The sequence below is a fragment of the Eleutherodactylus coqui genome, chromosome 3, assembly GCF_035609145.1.
Source record: "Eleutherodactylus coqui strain aEleCoq1 chromosome 3, aEleCoq1.hap1, whole genome shotgun sequence".
Lineage (NCBI taxonomy): Eukaryota > Metazoa > Chordata > Amphibia > Anura > Eleutherodactylidae > Eleutherodactylus > Eleutherodactylus coqui.
The window spans coordinates 190,758,574-190,774,423 of NC_089839.1; the positions used below are offsets into that span (position 1 = coordinate 190,758,574).

Sequence of the window (15,850 nt, forward strand, 5' to 3'; positions counted from 1 at the left end):
ACAAGTTGGGCAGTCTCAAGTTCAAATGGTCACTGGTTATTATTAACCAGACTTGTGACCTCATGTGGGAAGGACTTACCGTTTTTATCAGTTCGCACTTTGGCAAAAAAAAAAATAAGGGAAAGCCGGATGAATCATTAACAGGCCGGTGGGTGACCTTTATGATCCGTATTTGTTCAGCGAGTTGTTACTAATAAGTCTGTGCACTTATAGAACAGTTCTCCAGGGCTGAACGGCTCCTCGTATGTTTGTCAGGTAGAAAGTGATTTAAAGGGTAAACACAGCGCAGCGTGAACCTGTAATTCCTGTGCCTCGTGCCAGCCATTATGTGGCAGTGAAGGGAGCAGGCAGGGCGGACCCCATAGGGAAGTCAGACGGAAAAAAAAGTTAAAAGGCAACTTTATATGACAAAATTTGTAGTACAAAAACAATGGTATACTAAGGCTACCCAGATATGTCAGACAGCTGGTGGGCAAACGTTTTTTTAGTGGAAAAATACCCCACCCAGCACCGCCATACAAATGTGTGCACTGTATGCTTACTCAATGTAAAGCGGGTAAAAACAAAAGACAATCGCATGAAAATTGCATTCAATAAGCATGGCATGTAATTGCAAAGCTTTTTTTTCCTATGCTCCATAAACTAACTATACCACTATCTAAGGATAAACGTGTTGGAACAAGTATGGCCACGGGGCCATTGTTAGGACCATTACAGGAGGGATATATTGGTGCTGCCCTTTTCAGGGCGATCGCTCCGTTGGTTATCTACACAGGATTGTACAGTACATATGGATGTATAGGGACAGTTAAGAACTATATAGCACATTTCTATACTAGATGTGCCATACTGTGTATGAAGGATATGATACTAGCAAAGTCATAATGTGGAAGACATTGGAGAAACCTCACTGACCAGCTAGAGATCACCCTCAACAGTGGCGGTAAGATTGCCCCTTGTTGGTTTACCTTACTGATGTTGTGATATTTAGGGACCCAGACAGAGGTTAATACATGTGTTAATTGGCAGGGAATGACAGCTGGACTAGGTTTGCATAGGACTACATGCCATAGTAATTGGAATTGGTTAATCTATATTTTAAAACTGAAAATTAAAAGTTAAAGTGTACCGGGCTTTTCAGCAAGTTTTCTAAAATACAGCAGGTTCTCATTTATTGCACCTTGTTTCATGTCTGTAAGTTCTGATCTTCCCTATTTTTTTGCTGCCCTGCTGTTTGCAATGCACTTTCATGCAATGGATGTACAGCAAACCTACCATTCTGACAGTAATTCACTGTCCTGCACTTCCTTGCCCTTACATCCTATGCTGCACTGCACTGTCTCTGGTCCAATCAGCATAGAGGCGGTATCTGAATGCCCAACCCTCTGATTTCATGATGATTCAGGCATTTAGAGACATTCTGGCCAAATGGTGAGTAAATCCACTATAATGTGCACACAGACACATACACGCATGCTGTAACAGCAGATAAGGCAGAGACTGTGGATATTGATATCACAGTGTCTGCACATCTGTCATTCTGCAACCTCTGAGGGCCGCCTATGAAGATAGCCCCTCCCCCTGTTTCTATGAAAACATCCCTGTGTCCTTGTTACTAAGGAAGATCTGTTCATAACGACAGAGAGTGCATTACAGAGAAGCTGGAAGAGAGACCCCTAGTGGCAGCCACTTCCAACGTGATTTACAGTGGTAAAACAACATTTCTAATGCAAGTATATTACAGAAGTTATGAGACTAACACAAGCTACCAGACGAGCAGAAGTTGTCTGAAAAATTAGTGCCCCTTTAAATTTTAGTATTTGCCCTATATCACCCACACTGACCAAAAGGCCCCATTGCAGACCTTCATATGAAGTTGTTAGTGGAGCAAATCACTTTATGACACTCAATGGGTCAAGCAAGGCGTTTCTTCACTTAGACTCATTCAATGGGTCAACAAAGGCGTTTCCTGATTTTGGAGTCTTTCGACGGGTCAAGTAAAGTGTTTCCTGACTTTTGACTCACCCTGTATTTATACATAAATATGTGCACTTCACAAAATTATTTTCCTTGCTACAACTCGTCATTGTGCTAAAAAGAACCCAAGAAATCGTCCACAAATGATAATCCAGCAATAAAACAAGGACTGTTCATAACCACAAGACCTAAGTAAAGACTATAATGAAAAGGGAGGAAATTAATTAAACCCCGGCATGACAGACAGCCCTAATGCACTCGTTGTCTGACCGAGCTGATGTATTTTGGGCTGAAACCTAGGAGATGTTATCCAAGCCTATTTTTGGATTGTCAGCACACTTTCTCTACCAGCCCCCCTCCCTGTCTGCAGACTACTCTCCCCGCACTGCAGACATTAACTTCAAGTGGCCTGGGGGGAAGATGTAGACTTTGGCAGTGATGCCTACCATTCAGAAACCAACACCGAACATGAACGCACAAGAGACAAAAGACGGTGATTAATTACCTACTGTAGTCTCCCCGAGCCTCCTGCAAGTGGAAAAGAAGAAGAAAAGAAAGTTAGGATGGTCTCAGCTGGATAAAACTCGCTGACATGCAATTACAACCTGTGACATTTCAATTACCAAGGAACTACAACTCCCAGCGGGCAAGGCACCTGGCCACTTGTTCAACTACAAGTAACATGACTACTATAGTCAGGAGACAGATAAACTGGTTATATAGAAGAGAGGCCAAGTGAGCCTTACTTTTTTTTATTGCCCCAGCTAGCATTTTTGGAGGGCCATTTAAAGGCTGCTCCCGCTTGTATTCCGCATTCGTGTCGGGTATGGAGAACAGAGCTGGACCGCTCTGTTCTTCATACCCAGCCTGTCATCAGGGAGCGGGATACAGCTGAAACAATAGTATCACTTGTATCCCGCTGTGAATCCCTGATAAGGCTCATCGTTGTCTTTCAGCATGCTGAAAGACAACGATGAGCGACTGCTTAACGAAAACTGCACAATGTCAGTGCAGCTAGACACAACGATTATCGCTCAAAAGATGGCTCTTAAGCGAATTTTGAGTGATAATCGTTGTGTCTAAATGGGCTTATTCAGATGCCCATATATCGGCCGGGTATTCATGCTGGCCGATATACGGCGTCCCTCTCTGCAGGGGGGAAAGGCTGGAAGAGCCGGGAGCAGTGCATTGAGCTCCCGCCCCCTCTCCACTATTTGCAATGAGAGAAGGCGGATCGGGGGCAGAGCCAAGTTCTATGACTTAGCTCCGCCCCATCCAGCCCCCTCCCATTGCAAATAGTCCCGAGGGGTGGAGACGGGGCGGGAGCTCAGTTCACTGCTCCCGGCTCTTCCAGCCTCCTCCCCTTGCAGAGAGGGACGCCGTATATCGGCCAGCGTGAATACCCGGCCGATATACGGTCGTCTTAATGCGCCCTTAAGATGAGTGACTTTTGGATTGCTTTTTACTGCATTTTTTTAAACATTTTTGGGGCATTTTATCCATTTAAAAAGGACTTTTGAGGGGAAATGTGCGTTTTTTTTAAACAGAATTTTTTCTTTAAATTAAACTTTATCGAACTATTCTTGACGCTACATTTTAGTCCCTAAAGGGGACTTAAAGATGTGATCAATCGATCTCTAGGATAGTACACTGCATTACTTATGTAGTGCATTTGCCAAGGACAGCAGCTTATTACACCCTGCCAGCGGTGGGGTCTTATAGGCTAAGTTACATGGCAGACATGGAGGCTTTTGTCTGGCTTATGGCTGCCATGGGAACCAATTGGTACCTTGCAATCGTACTGGGGGGTACCGATGGGTGACAGAAGAAGCCCCCCTCCCCTCTCATCTGCTTCCAAGCTGCAATTGCTATTGATTGTGGCATGTAATGCGTTAAGCTAACAGGATCTGAAATTTCTCCACTACTAGCTGTTAGAGCAGGCACCTTGCTGTCAGTATTCAGCCAAGCCTCCGCCTTAAAAAGATGTGTAGGTAGGTTTAAAGCCCGTTAGTGAGCTAGGTAAAAAGGCCTATAGGTCATAAGTAAGAGGGTATAATTTCACGGACAGCTTGAACCAGGCTAAACCCACTGATAAAGGATCTCTGATCTGGCTTATAGGTCGGGAATCAATATGCCCCAAAATCCGCCCATGTTCATCTATGCCGAGGACAGGTGTGAATTGCTTAGATGCACAAGGTTTAATTTATGGGTATGCCGATAAAAAGCTACTATTCTACTAGGAGCAAGGTTATTTTGATCACGTCAGGAAATTTACTATCATTTGCCATCCGGCGGTGGCTCTGACCATTACGTCAGGTCATACAATATTAATATACCCTATGAATGTTTCATCAGCTCCATGTATTGTGGACAAGTCCTGGCCAAGGACGGATATACGGTAGGATGAAAAGAAAACTTTTTTGTAAACCTTTATATAAATTTTAAAAAGTCAGGAATGGAAAATATATCTCAAGACCTATCTGGGCAGGAAGAGGATCTTATCGTCCTTCCAACACTCAGTAGGACGTGAACTAAATGGGATGTTATCTCAAAGGAAGGTGGAATACCATCATTGTGTCTGAACATGCAAATACCAATAAACTCATCGTTATCTTGTGGTTGTACTTAGATTTGGTTGGAAGAAAAAAAAATAGGATCAGATGTGGAATTCACTGTGTATTGAGCATATGCCTTAGTAAGCTTCTTTTACACGGGCCGACTATCAGCTGAAAACCCCCCCCCAAAAAAACAATATGCTTAAACAAGCAATTTTGACCGAACGTCATCCCTTGTAAAAGAGGGACCTGAGAAGGCATTGAGCAAGAAATCACTCATTAGTCACTAGTTGCTTTGTTTCAGCTCATTGAAATGAAAAGACTAATAAGCAACTTCTCGCTCAGTGTAAACAGGCAGTCATTGATCTATGAACAACTGCCTGTTCACTGTGAATGGAGGCGGACAGCTGGAAGAGATCTCTGGCGCAGTCCACCTCCATTCACTGAATGACCATCGCTGGTGTGGCAGCAATGGAGCAATAGTCGTTGGGAGGGCTGTCAAGCCTGACAGTCGCCCAGTGTGAAAGTACCCTGAGGCCGGGCTCAGACAAGTGTATTTTAACTCCGTATTTGACCCATGTTCTGTGGACCGTAATAGGGAGCTAATGTGAATCTTTGTATCTATTTACCCTGGCATATTTTTCCCAGCTATACTCTAAAATTACAGCATGGCCTATTTTTGTCTGTTTTTTGCCTCTTTATTTGTATTAATTGGTATTAGTTTCTATCAGGTAAATACGCATCCCTACGGAAAATAGAACCAATGACAGCAAATGCAGATCAAACAAATGATGAAATACTGATGACATATGGAGCAAAGTCATCCGTAACATGTCTGTACTATGTTTATCTAAAACTGGCATTTAAAGAGTAACTGCACATTTAACAAACTTTTGACATGTCAGAGCAACATTTCAAATGATCTGATCAGTGAGATCCGGATGGCGAGACTCCCGCTGATTGCTGAAATAATGACAGCCGCAGGGGCACAGCACTAGGGTGAGTGCTGCAGATCCCTCATTTCAGGGGTCACAGCAGCAATTGGACCCCCATTGATCAATATTTTTGATATGTCACTCGGATACCTCAAAAGTTTTTTTTTTTAAGTGCAGTTACTCTTTAAGGAAAAAAAACCTGTTTGAGAGTGTTCTTAAAGGGGTTCTCTCAGGCTTTAAAGTTATCACCCATCCACAGGAAAAGGGATAAGTGTATGATTGGTGGGTTCCGAACATTGGGACTCCCTCCAGCCACGAGAATGGGGTTCCTGTGTCCCCCTTTATGACTAAAGCAGTTATCAAAGAGTGCCAAAGCCTGCCGATCGCTTTACTCCGCATGTCTTCGGCAGTCCCATAAAGATGAGTGAGGTGGCAGCACGTATACTTGGTTGCTGCTCATTTCGTACCTTCTTGTAATCAGTGGGGGTCCTGGTGGTCGTACCCCCACCGATCATACACTTATCTTTAAATCTTATCTTTAAAAAGGTGGCCAGACAGCTCGCTTGAGATGGTGAATCTGCCCAGCTATGAAGTAAAGTGAGAGCGAGGAGAATATTTCCGCTATAACCTCTACGGGTGCTGGAGTGGGGACCATATTGCATATTGTTTGTCTTTCTAAAGAAACAGATACAACAAAGGAATAATGGAACTTTTAAGATATTTCAATGGTTTGCACAAGATTAGGAAAACATGAATGTTTTCTTCTAGAAATAGCACCCCTCTTCTCTATAGGTTATGTCTGGTATTGCAGCTCAGCTGCATTAAAGTGACATGTAAAATACTAGACATATACGGCTCATGCTGGAGTTGTACAGAGATGCAATATGGTTATCTCCATAATCCGGCACTGTGCAGCAGCACTTGTGGTGCGGAGTCTTTGAGTAAGGCTGGGCTCACACGGGTGGGTCGGATACCGCATGCAGAAGGCCGGTGACCCTGTGTACCTCCTATAACTGTATTGTAGAGGACCACGGAGGCTCGTCATCGGTCATGTGCAGTACAGATTTTTTTTTCGTTTACTTGTATGTCCCATCGTTTAACAATGACACGGATCGGACAGCCTCTATCGACATCAATGGAGGCCGTCTCTGGGGATTCCACGACAAAATAGAGCATGCTGCGATTTTTCTTCTGCTTGCGGAAAACGCAATTCCTATCCGTAAGTGCGAACGAAAAATCAAAAATGCATTCCTTTCAATGCCCGCATTTTACGATGATCGCTGAATCCACAAGACAAATGAGCCCGGCCTAAAAAAAGCGATATTGGTACGGGAAACTCGGCCCAATATCGCGCTTGCCAATGTGCGTTTTTCACGCCATTGCGAGGGGTTTTTAATTCAAAAATACCTTGCATCACTTTCGCGAAATATCACGCACGTCAGAGGATCGCAAGTGTTTTCCATTGATTTCAGAGGGGAAAAACCCCCATCATGCTCGCATTCACAACGCGAAGCTTGTGAGGTCTTTTCAGGTCCCATTGAAAACAAAAGATAGAACATGCTGCGACTTTTATCCTCGCCGCACTGCTGCGCGAAGAGAAAATAAAACGCTCAGGTGAATAAGTCTATTCGGAAGAATGGAGTTTATATTCGTGCGAGTATTGTGCATCTCGAAATGCGGAAGATTCTCGCCTCTGTGAATAAGCCCTAACTTTGTACAGGAGACCATGGACTTTCCATTGCCTTCAAGCCACAGCTTTGCTGCAAAAATCCACCATATCTTGGGAGCTAAAAGTTGCTGGCACTTGCAGTTCTGCACCGCTGTCACACCCACAGTGACCATGGAGAGTGTAACATTACTACACTATTTTCATTGTGTTCATAGGGCAAACAATAGATGATCTGTCATTTATTATTTAAACTACTACTACCGCCATCGCCCTCCTGCTCCATGGATCACTGGTTGGCTCTACGGTTAAAGGGCCAGCAAAGCCGCAACGTCACCCACCATAAGTGCCTGTACTGTGGCCGACCTATGGTTGGTGACACTGTCATTCAATGTCAACGCATTACCATAGCCTACAAAGGCAAACTTTACGCTGCGCCATAGTTTCACATGCCTCCGTAACTGAACCAACTCCCCTAGGGAAGGCACGTTTGTCCGTTACTTTACGCACCGACAGCCCAACTTGCATCGATGTGCTGCACCTGTGCAACGTGAAGCAGTGCTGCAGAATAAAGTGCACGGGTTGGCAGTAAAAGCTTTAACCTCAAGTTATGCCAGTCTCTCTGCAAAAAGTGATCACGTCGCTTTGGTTCCGTCAAACTTTTGAGTGCATGCATCCTTACCTGCAGAATGAGCGCAGCCAATTTAAAGACGGTTTCACTGTCCACTTCGATCTGCCCCTGTTAACACAAGAAGAGAGTCAGCACAGGCAGTGGGTAATCCCTAAAGTTCATGCGCCTCTGGCTCTGCTACAACAACAGACTGTACCATTCCACAGCGCAGGGGAGGCCAGTCCTCAGAGGATTTGATTACTTAAATAGGTGTGAGCTACTTTGCACTTTATCTTGTCTGCAAAGTTTGGATGCAAAGTTTGTACGGAGGCGCAAGATGCTATTGTAGCTGCATGGAAAGTCTTTGCAAGTGCATTTAAAGGAGCCCCGCAATGGCTGGGTATAATTTTCAGCATTCAAGGTGCCCAATTTTACCCGCTGCGAATGGATGGTACTACCTGATGCCCACAGATAAGGTTCCACTTGAAAGTTTAGCATTATACACACAGACAAGTGCAGGACGACACAAAGCCGCCTCTTGTTGTTCTGCCCTAGGGATCTCATGCAGAAAATGTTCATATCCACTGCTGGATGAAATAACTTTTTTTCTGTCATTGCTGCGATGAAAGTTTTAACCCGAAGTTGGCAGACAATAGAAAGGTGGAGTGAATGTCAATGGGTGAGATTTAACACAACTGGTGCACAAGAAAAGGGTAGCAGTTGCCTGTGGCTATCAGACTGCACCTGCAACTGCTGCCTTTTGTTTTTGCACCAGTTTGGCCAAATCTCTCCTCAACTGTATTGCCCAAGTAAGAAAACTAAAGCCCCATTTTCACACAACGATTATCACTCAAAATTAGTTCAAACAATGGCTTTTAAGCGACAATCATTGCGTGTAAATGCTTCCATCTTTCACTCTTCGGCTGAAGAATGATTTTTAGGTGAGCATAAAATCCATTGTACAGCCAGAGAAAGATAGCAGGGACCGCACACTGTGTTCTCCACGGGAGCAGCTTACAGCCTGCAGCAGCCCATACGAAGACAATGCAGCTGAGTGCAAAGTCCAGACCACATGCTGGGATTTGCAAACAGCTGCTGGAGGCTAATTTACATGTAAATGAAACCGATAAAGTACTAATGGGCATGAGTGCCCATTAGTACTTTATGCAAAACAATCGCTAGAACCGTCAATCTTTCAATTGTTTGAAAGATTGTCTTTGCGTGTAAATGAACCTTTACATGCAGCATGTTGTAATTATAATCAGTCCTATCGTTAGGGAGCAGGCTAGAGTCACTTTTACGTAGAAGCTTAAACACCCAGCGCCATATCACCTAATCCCCAAATTTAACCCATTTATCTCAAGGGTTGAAATCTGCAGCATGAATAGACACGTGGATTTAGATTACATCGTTTCTTACAAAAATTTAGCAGATTTGTTGCAGAAATTTTCCACACCATGTGAGGTTTTGTTGACGCGTGGCATTTTTGTTGCGGTTTTCAACCACAATTAAATCTAAAAAACACAGGTATTGGTTTTCTTTATTGGGGATTGTGGTAAATAATAGGAAAACACCTGTCTACATAATTAGGATATTACACCCTTCGTAGCTCCAGAACACCCAAGAAAATTCACCAAAGGGTGTTGGACAGTAAGCACAATACTGACCGGGCCAGAGCAGCACACGCATGTTGCAGTTGAAGGCACTAGAAAAAGTAGCTATGGACATTATAAAGCTCTCTAAATTGTTCAAAGCTATTAAACAGACCCCTAGAATGTACCTGTTCCAAAAATATTATCCCTCTGTTCTCCCATGGTGAAAATCTCTCCAACCTAAAAAACTCAATTTAAGGTTCCTCCATATAGTAAATGCAGCTAGTTGTAAAAGCTGCTTACATTTTTTTCCATAACCATTAAAGTGTTCGTCGAATATAGTCTTTTTTTTCCTCTTTTCATCCCTCTCTCACATACTGTTATAGGGGGCTACAACCTTATGTAATTTTAGAAACCATTCTGCCATTCAACTCCACGCAATCTTTTCTTCCCACCTCTGCGCAACTGTTGCAATTAAGACACAAAAAAATATATCCAACCATTTGGAACGACTAACCCTACAGACTGTTTATCCTATTCAAGTTCCAATTTAATTCTATCAGATTTCTTATTTCATAATAAAATCTTAAATATTATATGAACTCTAACAAATATAGTGATGGAATCCAAACCGTTGAGTTCTGAAGTATATAAAGGAGTTGTGGCATTAGAACCATTTTAATAAGATTTCCCCTTGACCTCATCTTCAAACTTCCGTATCAATGGAAGCCAATTGGCAGACATAAAGTCTTGGGGCTTAGAATATACCACAACTCCCAAATATTTGAATATCTTCACACTTGCGTTTCATTTATAAATCCACCGGCAAAGGATCTAAGGGAAGAATTAAACATTTCCCCCAATTAATAGTAAGACCCAATACCAAATATATCAATAATAGACATAGTAGGACCCAGAGATGTACTCATATACCCCTTATACAACAATCGATCATCTGCATACCATAAAACACGTTCCTCAATTTTCGATGATGCAATTCAACTATACAGTATAAGGCGATTGACTTATCAAACCAGCCAGGGGCTCGGTTGCCAAGACAAATAGAAGAGGGGGCATGGGACACCTCTGTCTTGTTCCCCTCTTTAACACCATTCATCCAGAAATCTGACCATTTACCCTCACATTTGCCCCTAGCTTCAAATAAAGCAGTTTAACTCATGCCAAAAACTTCTCACCAAAGTCCATCCTATGAAGAACAGCCCACAAATAATTCCATTCGACACAGTAAAAAAACAGTCCTGCCCCCACTGACTCAATGGTCCGCTTTGGTATTCAAATATACCCTCCTTAAGTTTATAGCGGTTGATTGGTTCGTCATAAAGCCGGACTGATGCTCATGTGTTAAATAAGCCATAACCAAAAGTAATGTTAGCTAGTACCTTCGCCAAGATTTTAACATCAGTGGTCAACAGAGATATTGGACCACAGGAATCAGGAAGAGAGACATCTTTTCCCGGTTTAGGAATTAAGACAACTATAACATCTCTCACTGGTGGTGGAAGCATACCTACATGTGGTGATTCATTGAAAACTGTTGGTATATATGGTTACAGCATATCTTGATAGCATTTAAAAAATTTGTTTGGAAGGTCATCAAACCCAGGCGACTTTTCATTAGGGAGCATTGCTACTGCATCCTTAACTTCATTCAACGTCAGAGAAGCCTCGAACAGTTCTCTTTGATCATCAGGCAAAACTGTTAGTTGCACTCGAGTTAAATATTCATAAAGATCTTCCCATTTAACTTAGAGGCACACAAATTTAATACAAAAAAAGAGGAAAAATGTCTCCTTAATGACCAGAGAATTATCAGCCTTCTTAATGTGGCCACATAAGATGATGATTCCTGTGTAGAGATGAGCGAACGTACTCGGTAAGGGCGATTTCGTAATCGAGCACCGCGATTTTCGAGTACTTCACTACTCGGGTGAAAAGTACTCGGGTGCGCCGGGGGTGAGCGGGGGTTGCAGAGGGGAGTGGGGAGGAGAGGGAGAGAGAGAGGGCTCCCCCCTATTCCCCACTGCTACCCCCCGCTCCGCCGCGCCTCCCCCTGCCCCCCGGCGCACCCGAGTACTTTTCACCCGAGTAGTGAAGTACTCGAAAATCGCGGTGCTCGATTGCGAAATCGCCCTTACCGAGTACGTTTGCTCATCTCTATTCCTGTGCCTTAATTATAGAGGCCAAAAAGTGACCCCCTGCTTCCGGTTCCTCAAAAATCTTCCACTTGATAATAAGACATCTACTTTTTGCAATACCTCTCAGATGATCTGCAGGTTGCGACTGTGCCTCTTTCCAATTAATTCCTGCCTGATTAGTGGGAGAGTATATATACTCTTGATCTTCATCCAAAGCTCACTGCTGAAGGGCCCTAATACCATCCCGAGAATTAGACTTATGTAAACTAATCCTCTGTATATAATGACCCCGTATAAATACCCCCATAGCATCCCACACTATAGACACCGAGGAGGAGCCTACGTTATACTGAAAGAATTCCAATAAAGCCTCTTCTGTTCTAACATTACCATCAAGCAAATTTAACCAGAAGGGATTTAAAGGGGTTATCCAGGAAGCGGATACTTCGGGGTCAGAGCGGAAGCGCTGCTCTGTCCCCTGTGTAGCAGTTGGTGCTCGTAATTGCAAGTGTAGCTCTCATTCAAATCAATGGGAGCTGCGCTTGTAATTGAATTTTTTTTTTAGAATAGTTTTTCTTCTCCTAAACGTCAAGGGGTTTCTAATTGCAGTTTAAAACCACAACAAAAAACGTGACATGTGAACGCAGCCTGAAGCAGACTTTTTAAATCCCCTCCACATGGCTGGTACTGTAAATGATGCGGAAGATCCGCAGCGATTCAGCCAGCAGAAATTCCGCAGCATGTCTGGTCCGTGTGAAGGTGACGTTATGCTGGATTGAGTCGACTGTTTCCCATGCAGCATTTTTTGGAAGAAACACGATTGCAATTTTCCATACATTTTTTTTTTTACCGAAAGCGAGTTGTAGATTCAAAAGGAACAGGAAATAAAAAAGGATGTTTAGTGGCCCAGTACATGCTTTTCTGGCCCCCTCCATAATGTCATATATGTAATGTATTGTCTCAATGCTCTGTGCAAAACTGTCTTGTCATTCTGTTATGTGTATTGCACAGCTGGAGCAAGTGAGATGTTAACGTCTGCAAAGTGTGAGCTGACTGTCTGTGAATGTAACAATTTTATCCTGTCACGTGGTATGAGTGAAGGTATAGGCCCTCTGCCCACATACTCAGCACTCCGGATCCACTGTATGTGTCCCGCCTGGCTGGCCGGCGGACATGCACAGTACAGCACGTGACGCACTGGCAGTGCAGGATGACACGGACGGCGGTGGGTGGGGACGTGTATTCACGTGATAGCGTATTCAGTGGAAGTAAAGCGTGATGGCTGGCTTCTATTGACTACAATTGAAGCCGGCAGCATGTATTCTCGCGCGAAATAGAGCATGCTGCGGTTTCTTTTACACCGCAGTGTGAACATTGAGCTATTAGGTTTAATAGACTGTAATAGCTGCAGGACAACGCCGCGGATTTCCGCCATGTGAAACACGGCAGAAACACGGCCGTGGGCGTTAGCCCTAAATGTGAGTGCTTGAGAGTGGGAAAGGCTTCCATCTGAGTCCATCTTCTAGAGCTGTTAGAGAAAGCGCAAAGGCACATGAGGGCACCTTCAACCCTCATGTGTTGAAGATGGAAGAGGAGGAGAGATTTCCCAAACGCAAGGATCAGCATGATCAGTAAGTGAGCCCCAAGAGAGAGAGCATGAGCCAGTCCTAAGTCTGTACTACATAAGGCCTAGTGCAGAGGTACACTTTCTTCTTCATTCAGTTGTTCATGCCCAAGCGTCCTGATGTCTGGGACCGCTGGGTGAAGGTACGCATCTCAAATTGTCACACACACAGGCATCCTAAAGTCTGGGATTGCTGTGTGGAGGTACCCGTCTACAAGTCTATCTGTATATATCTATAACGCTACCTGCACTTGGAACACTGTCTATTTTCGCCGTGTATTGTTGGAGTGTTTATTCAAGTAAAGTTATTCCAGGCCCTGGCTGTTCCTGGGGACCGGGGACCTGAGGTACTACACTACTGTCTGTGGCTCCTTTATTTCCCTGCCGATGTTCATGCCGGGGAATACCGGAACGGTGGCGTCACCTGTAACAACCTCATCGCCTGTTCTACTGTTTATTGGGCATCCCCATGTCGTGGGTGTATAGAAGAGGCTCAGCGCTGCCCTGGCCTTGGCTGTGTGCGTCCCTCCGGGAGGGAGCGTAGTGAGTGCCACCGTAACAAGCCAGCATCTTGCCCTCCCAACTCCTCAGCGTATGCCATGAGTCCGGGGTCACCCTATAGGACACTGCAGATGGATTTCTACTTCCTGCTGGATCCACTTCTTGTTTTGATTTAAAAAAACACAGTGCTGTTTTTCCAAAAAACACTGTTTACAAAACCACCTTAATACATTTGTAATTACATTTCATTGCATTCTTCTGTCTGCAATGACCATTTTCCACCAGTCCTGACATCGTGAATGTGTTGGAGCATGAGAAAAAAAATTGATAATAGTCATGAAGCTGTGGCTCGTTAATTATTTTCATTGGACAACCACCAAGGAGCACACAGTATATAATGATTGTGTTCAACTGCACCGGGAGCCAAATAAAACAGGTATAATTTTATCAAACCCTCCCGGTCACCAATCAAGAATTAGCTATACGTAAGCAGGAACACATACTGGTTTCAGGGGGGTTGGTGAAAGTAGGTCATTTGTTATAAATACTCCTCTGTCCGTCCACAGAAAAGCAAGAAAACACAACTGAGAGGGCAGCTTCACACACAGTGGGCCTCATTTATCATAACTGTCCAACAGGGAAACTGTCTTTGTTTCCCATAGCAACCAATCAGAGCTCAGCTTTCATTTCTGAAACTGCTCTGGAAAATGAGAGCTGGCCTGTGATTGGTTGCTATAGGTAACAAGGACGGTCTTGGTGGTTTCACACTTACACTCGGGGTTCCGCTTTCCTGCTCCATTCGGGGAGCAGGAAAGGGGAATCCCAATGGCTGAACTGCTCTGTCTTTTTGTAAAAATCGAGCCCAAAAAACATCGGAGGCCAAATGGACTCTGTCTGTCATGGCTGCCCAATATTGTCTGTACTGTTCTGTTCTGTAAAAATGGATGAAAATAGTTAAGCTAACTATTGTTGTCATGACAACCATTTCATTTCCACCATTATAATGGAAACATATATGATGACATAACTGTCATGGTAACCAATCGGATGTCATAATGTCATGGCAGCCATGCTGATGACTATTACAATATCACAATTGTCATATTAGAAATTGCGTCAACATTGTCATGACAACCATTATAATGTCTTTGTTACTATGATAACCGTTATACACTTGTCATTTTGCTTAAAGTGTTATGGACACCAATATCCATTAACATTTTATCAGTTTCATTTGTGTGTATAAGGGCCTCCGGGAGCTGTTTGCAGAGCTCAGCATGTGGTCTGAGCTCTGCACACAGCTTAATTGTTCTAGCACAGGCCGTTGGCAGGATACACTGTAATCTCCGACTCCCATGGAGAATAGAGTCTGTGGTTCCTGTTATCTTGTCTCTGCCTGAATGATGGATTTTAAGCTCACCATAAAATCATCGTTCAGCCAAAAAGTAAACGATGGCAACGATGATCGCTCATATGCCATCATTTGAATGAATTTTGAGTGATAATCATTGCATGTAAATGGGCCTTAAAGAAGGGAAAAAGGTAAAAACATTCATGCCAATCCCAGTTCTGTCCAAAAAATAAAAGATTGAAGTACTGTATATACAGATGCAATCAAAATTATTTAATTCCTACATTAGGTTTATTTGCCAATTTTACAAATTTAAAGCAACTTGCAAACAAAAAAAAATAAACATAGAAGAACAATTTAAATAGCTCAAAACTACTAACAAGTGGTTTCCGAAATCCAACCCAAAACGCCACTTTTAATGACTTCTGTAGTCTCAGCACACATTTGAAAATCAGGTGTTGTCTCAAGCACACCTGATGCAGCTAATAAAGGGCTTCATTAGTTAAATCAGGTGTACTTGAGATAAAACCCATCAAATACCTGGACTGGGGAGGGCTTTGTTGACTGGGATAAACTTGGGTGTCATTGGACCTTCCAACAGGACATCATCCCAAGCAAACCTTAAAGTCCACCAAGGTTTGGTTCCAGAAGAAGTCCTGAAAGATTTTGGAGTGGCCGTCACAATTGACTTAACTTGAACCCTATAGAAAACCTCTGATGGGGTTTGAAGAAGGCGGTTGCAAAAATATTAGTGAACAGCAGGCCATTGCCCATGAGGAATGGGCTAAAATTGCCCAGAAACGCTGTCAGAAGCTGCTGTCTGGCTATGCATCACGTTTGCAGCTGGCCATAACCTCAAAAACTGCTCTATTAGGTACTAAAG

General features: G+C 43.5%; 1 protein-coding gene across 3 annotated transcripts in view; it reads right to left on the reverse strand.

The window, feature by feature from the left end:
* FRMD4B (FERM domain containing 4B) overlaps window positions 1-15,850 on the reverse strand; it is a 234,507-nt gene that overhangs the window by 68,492 nt on the left and 150,165 nt on the right. For all 3 annotated transcript variants that reach the window (XM_066596677.1, XM_066596678.1, XM_066596676.1), the window contains exons 6-7: window positions 7,816-7,872; window positions 2,483-2,505 (exon numbers count right to left, since the gene is read on the reverse strand). In XM_066596677.1, the coding sequence (XP_066452774.1) occupies window positions 2,483-2,505; window positions 7,816-7,872 (80 nt within the window). The remainder of the gene's footprint in view (window positions 1-2,482; window positions 2,506-7,815; window positions 7,873-15,850) is intronic.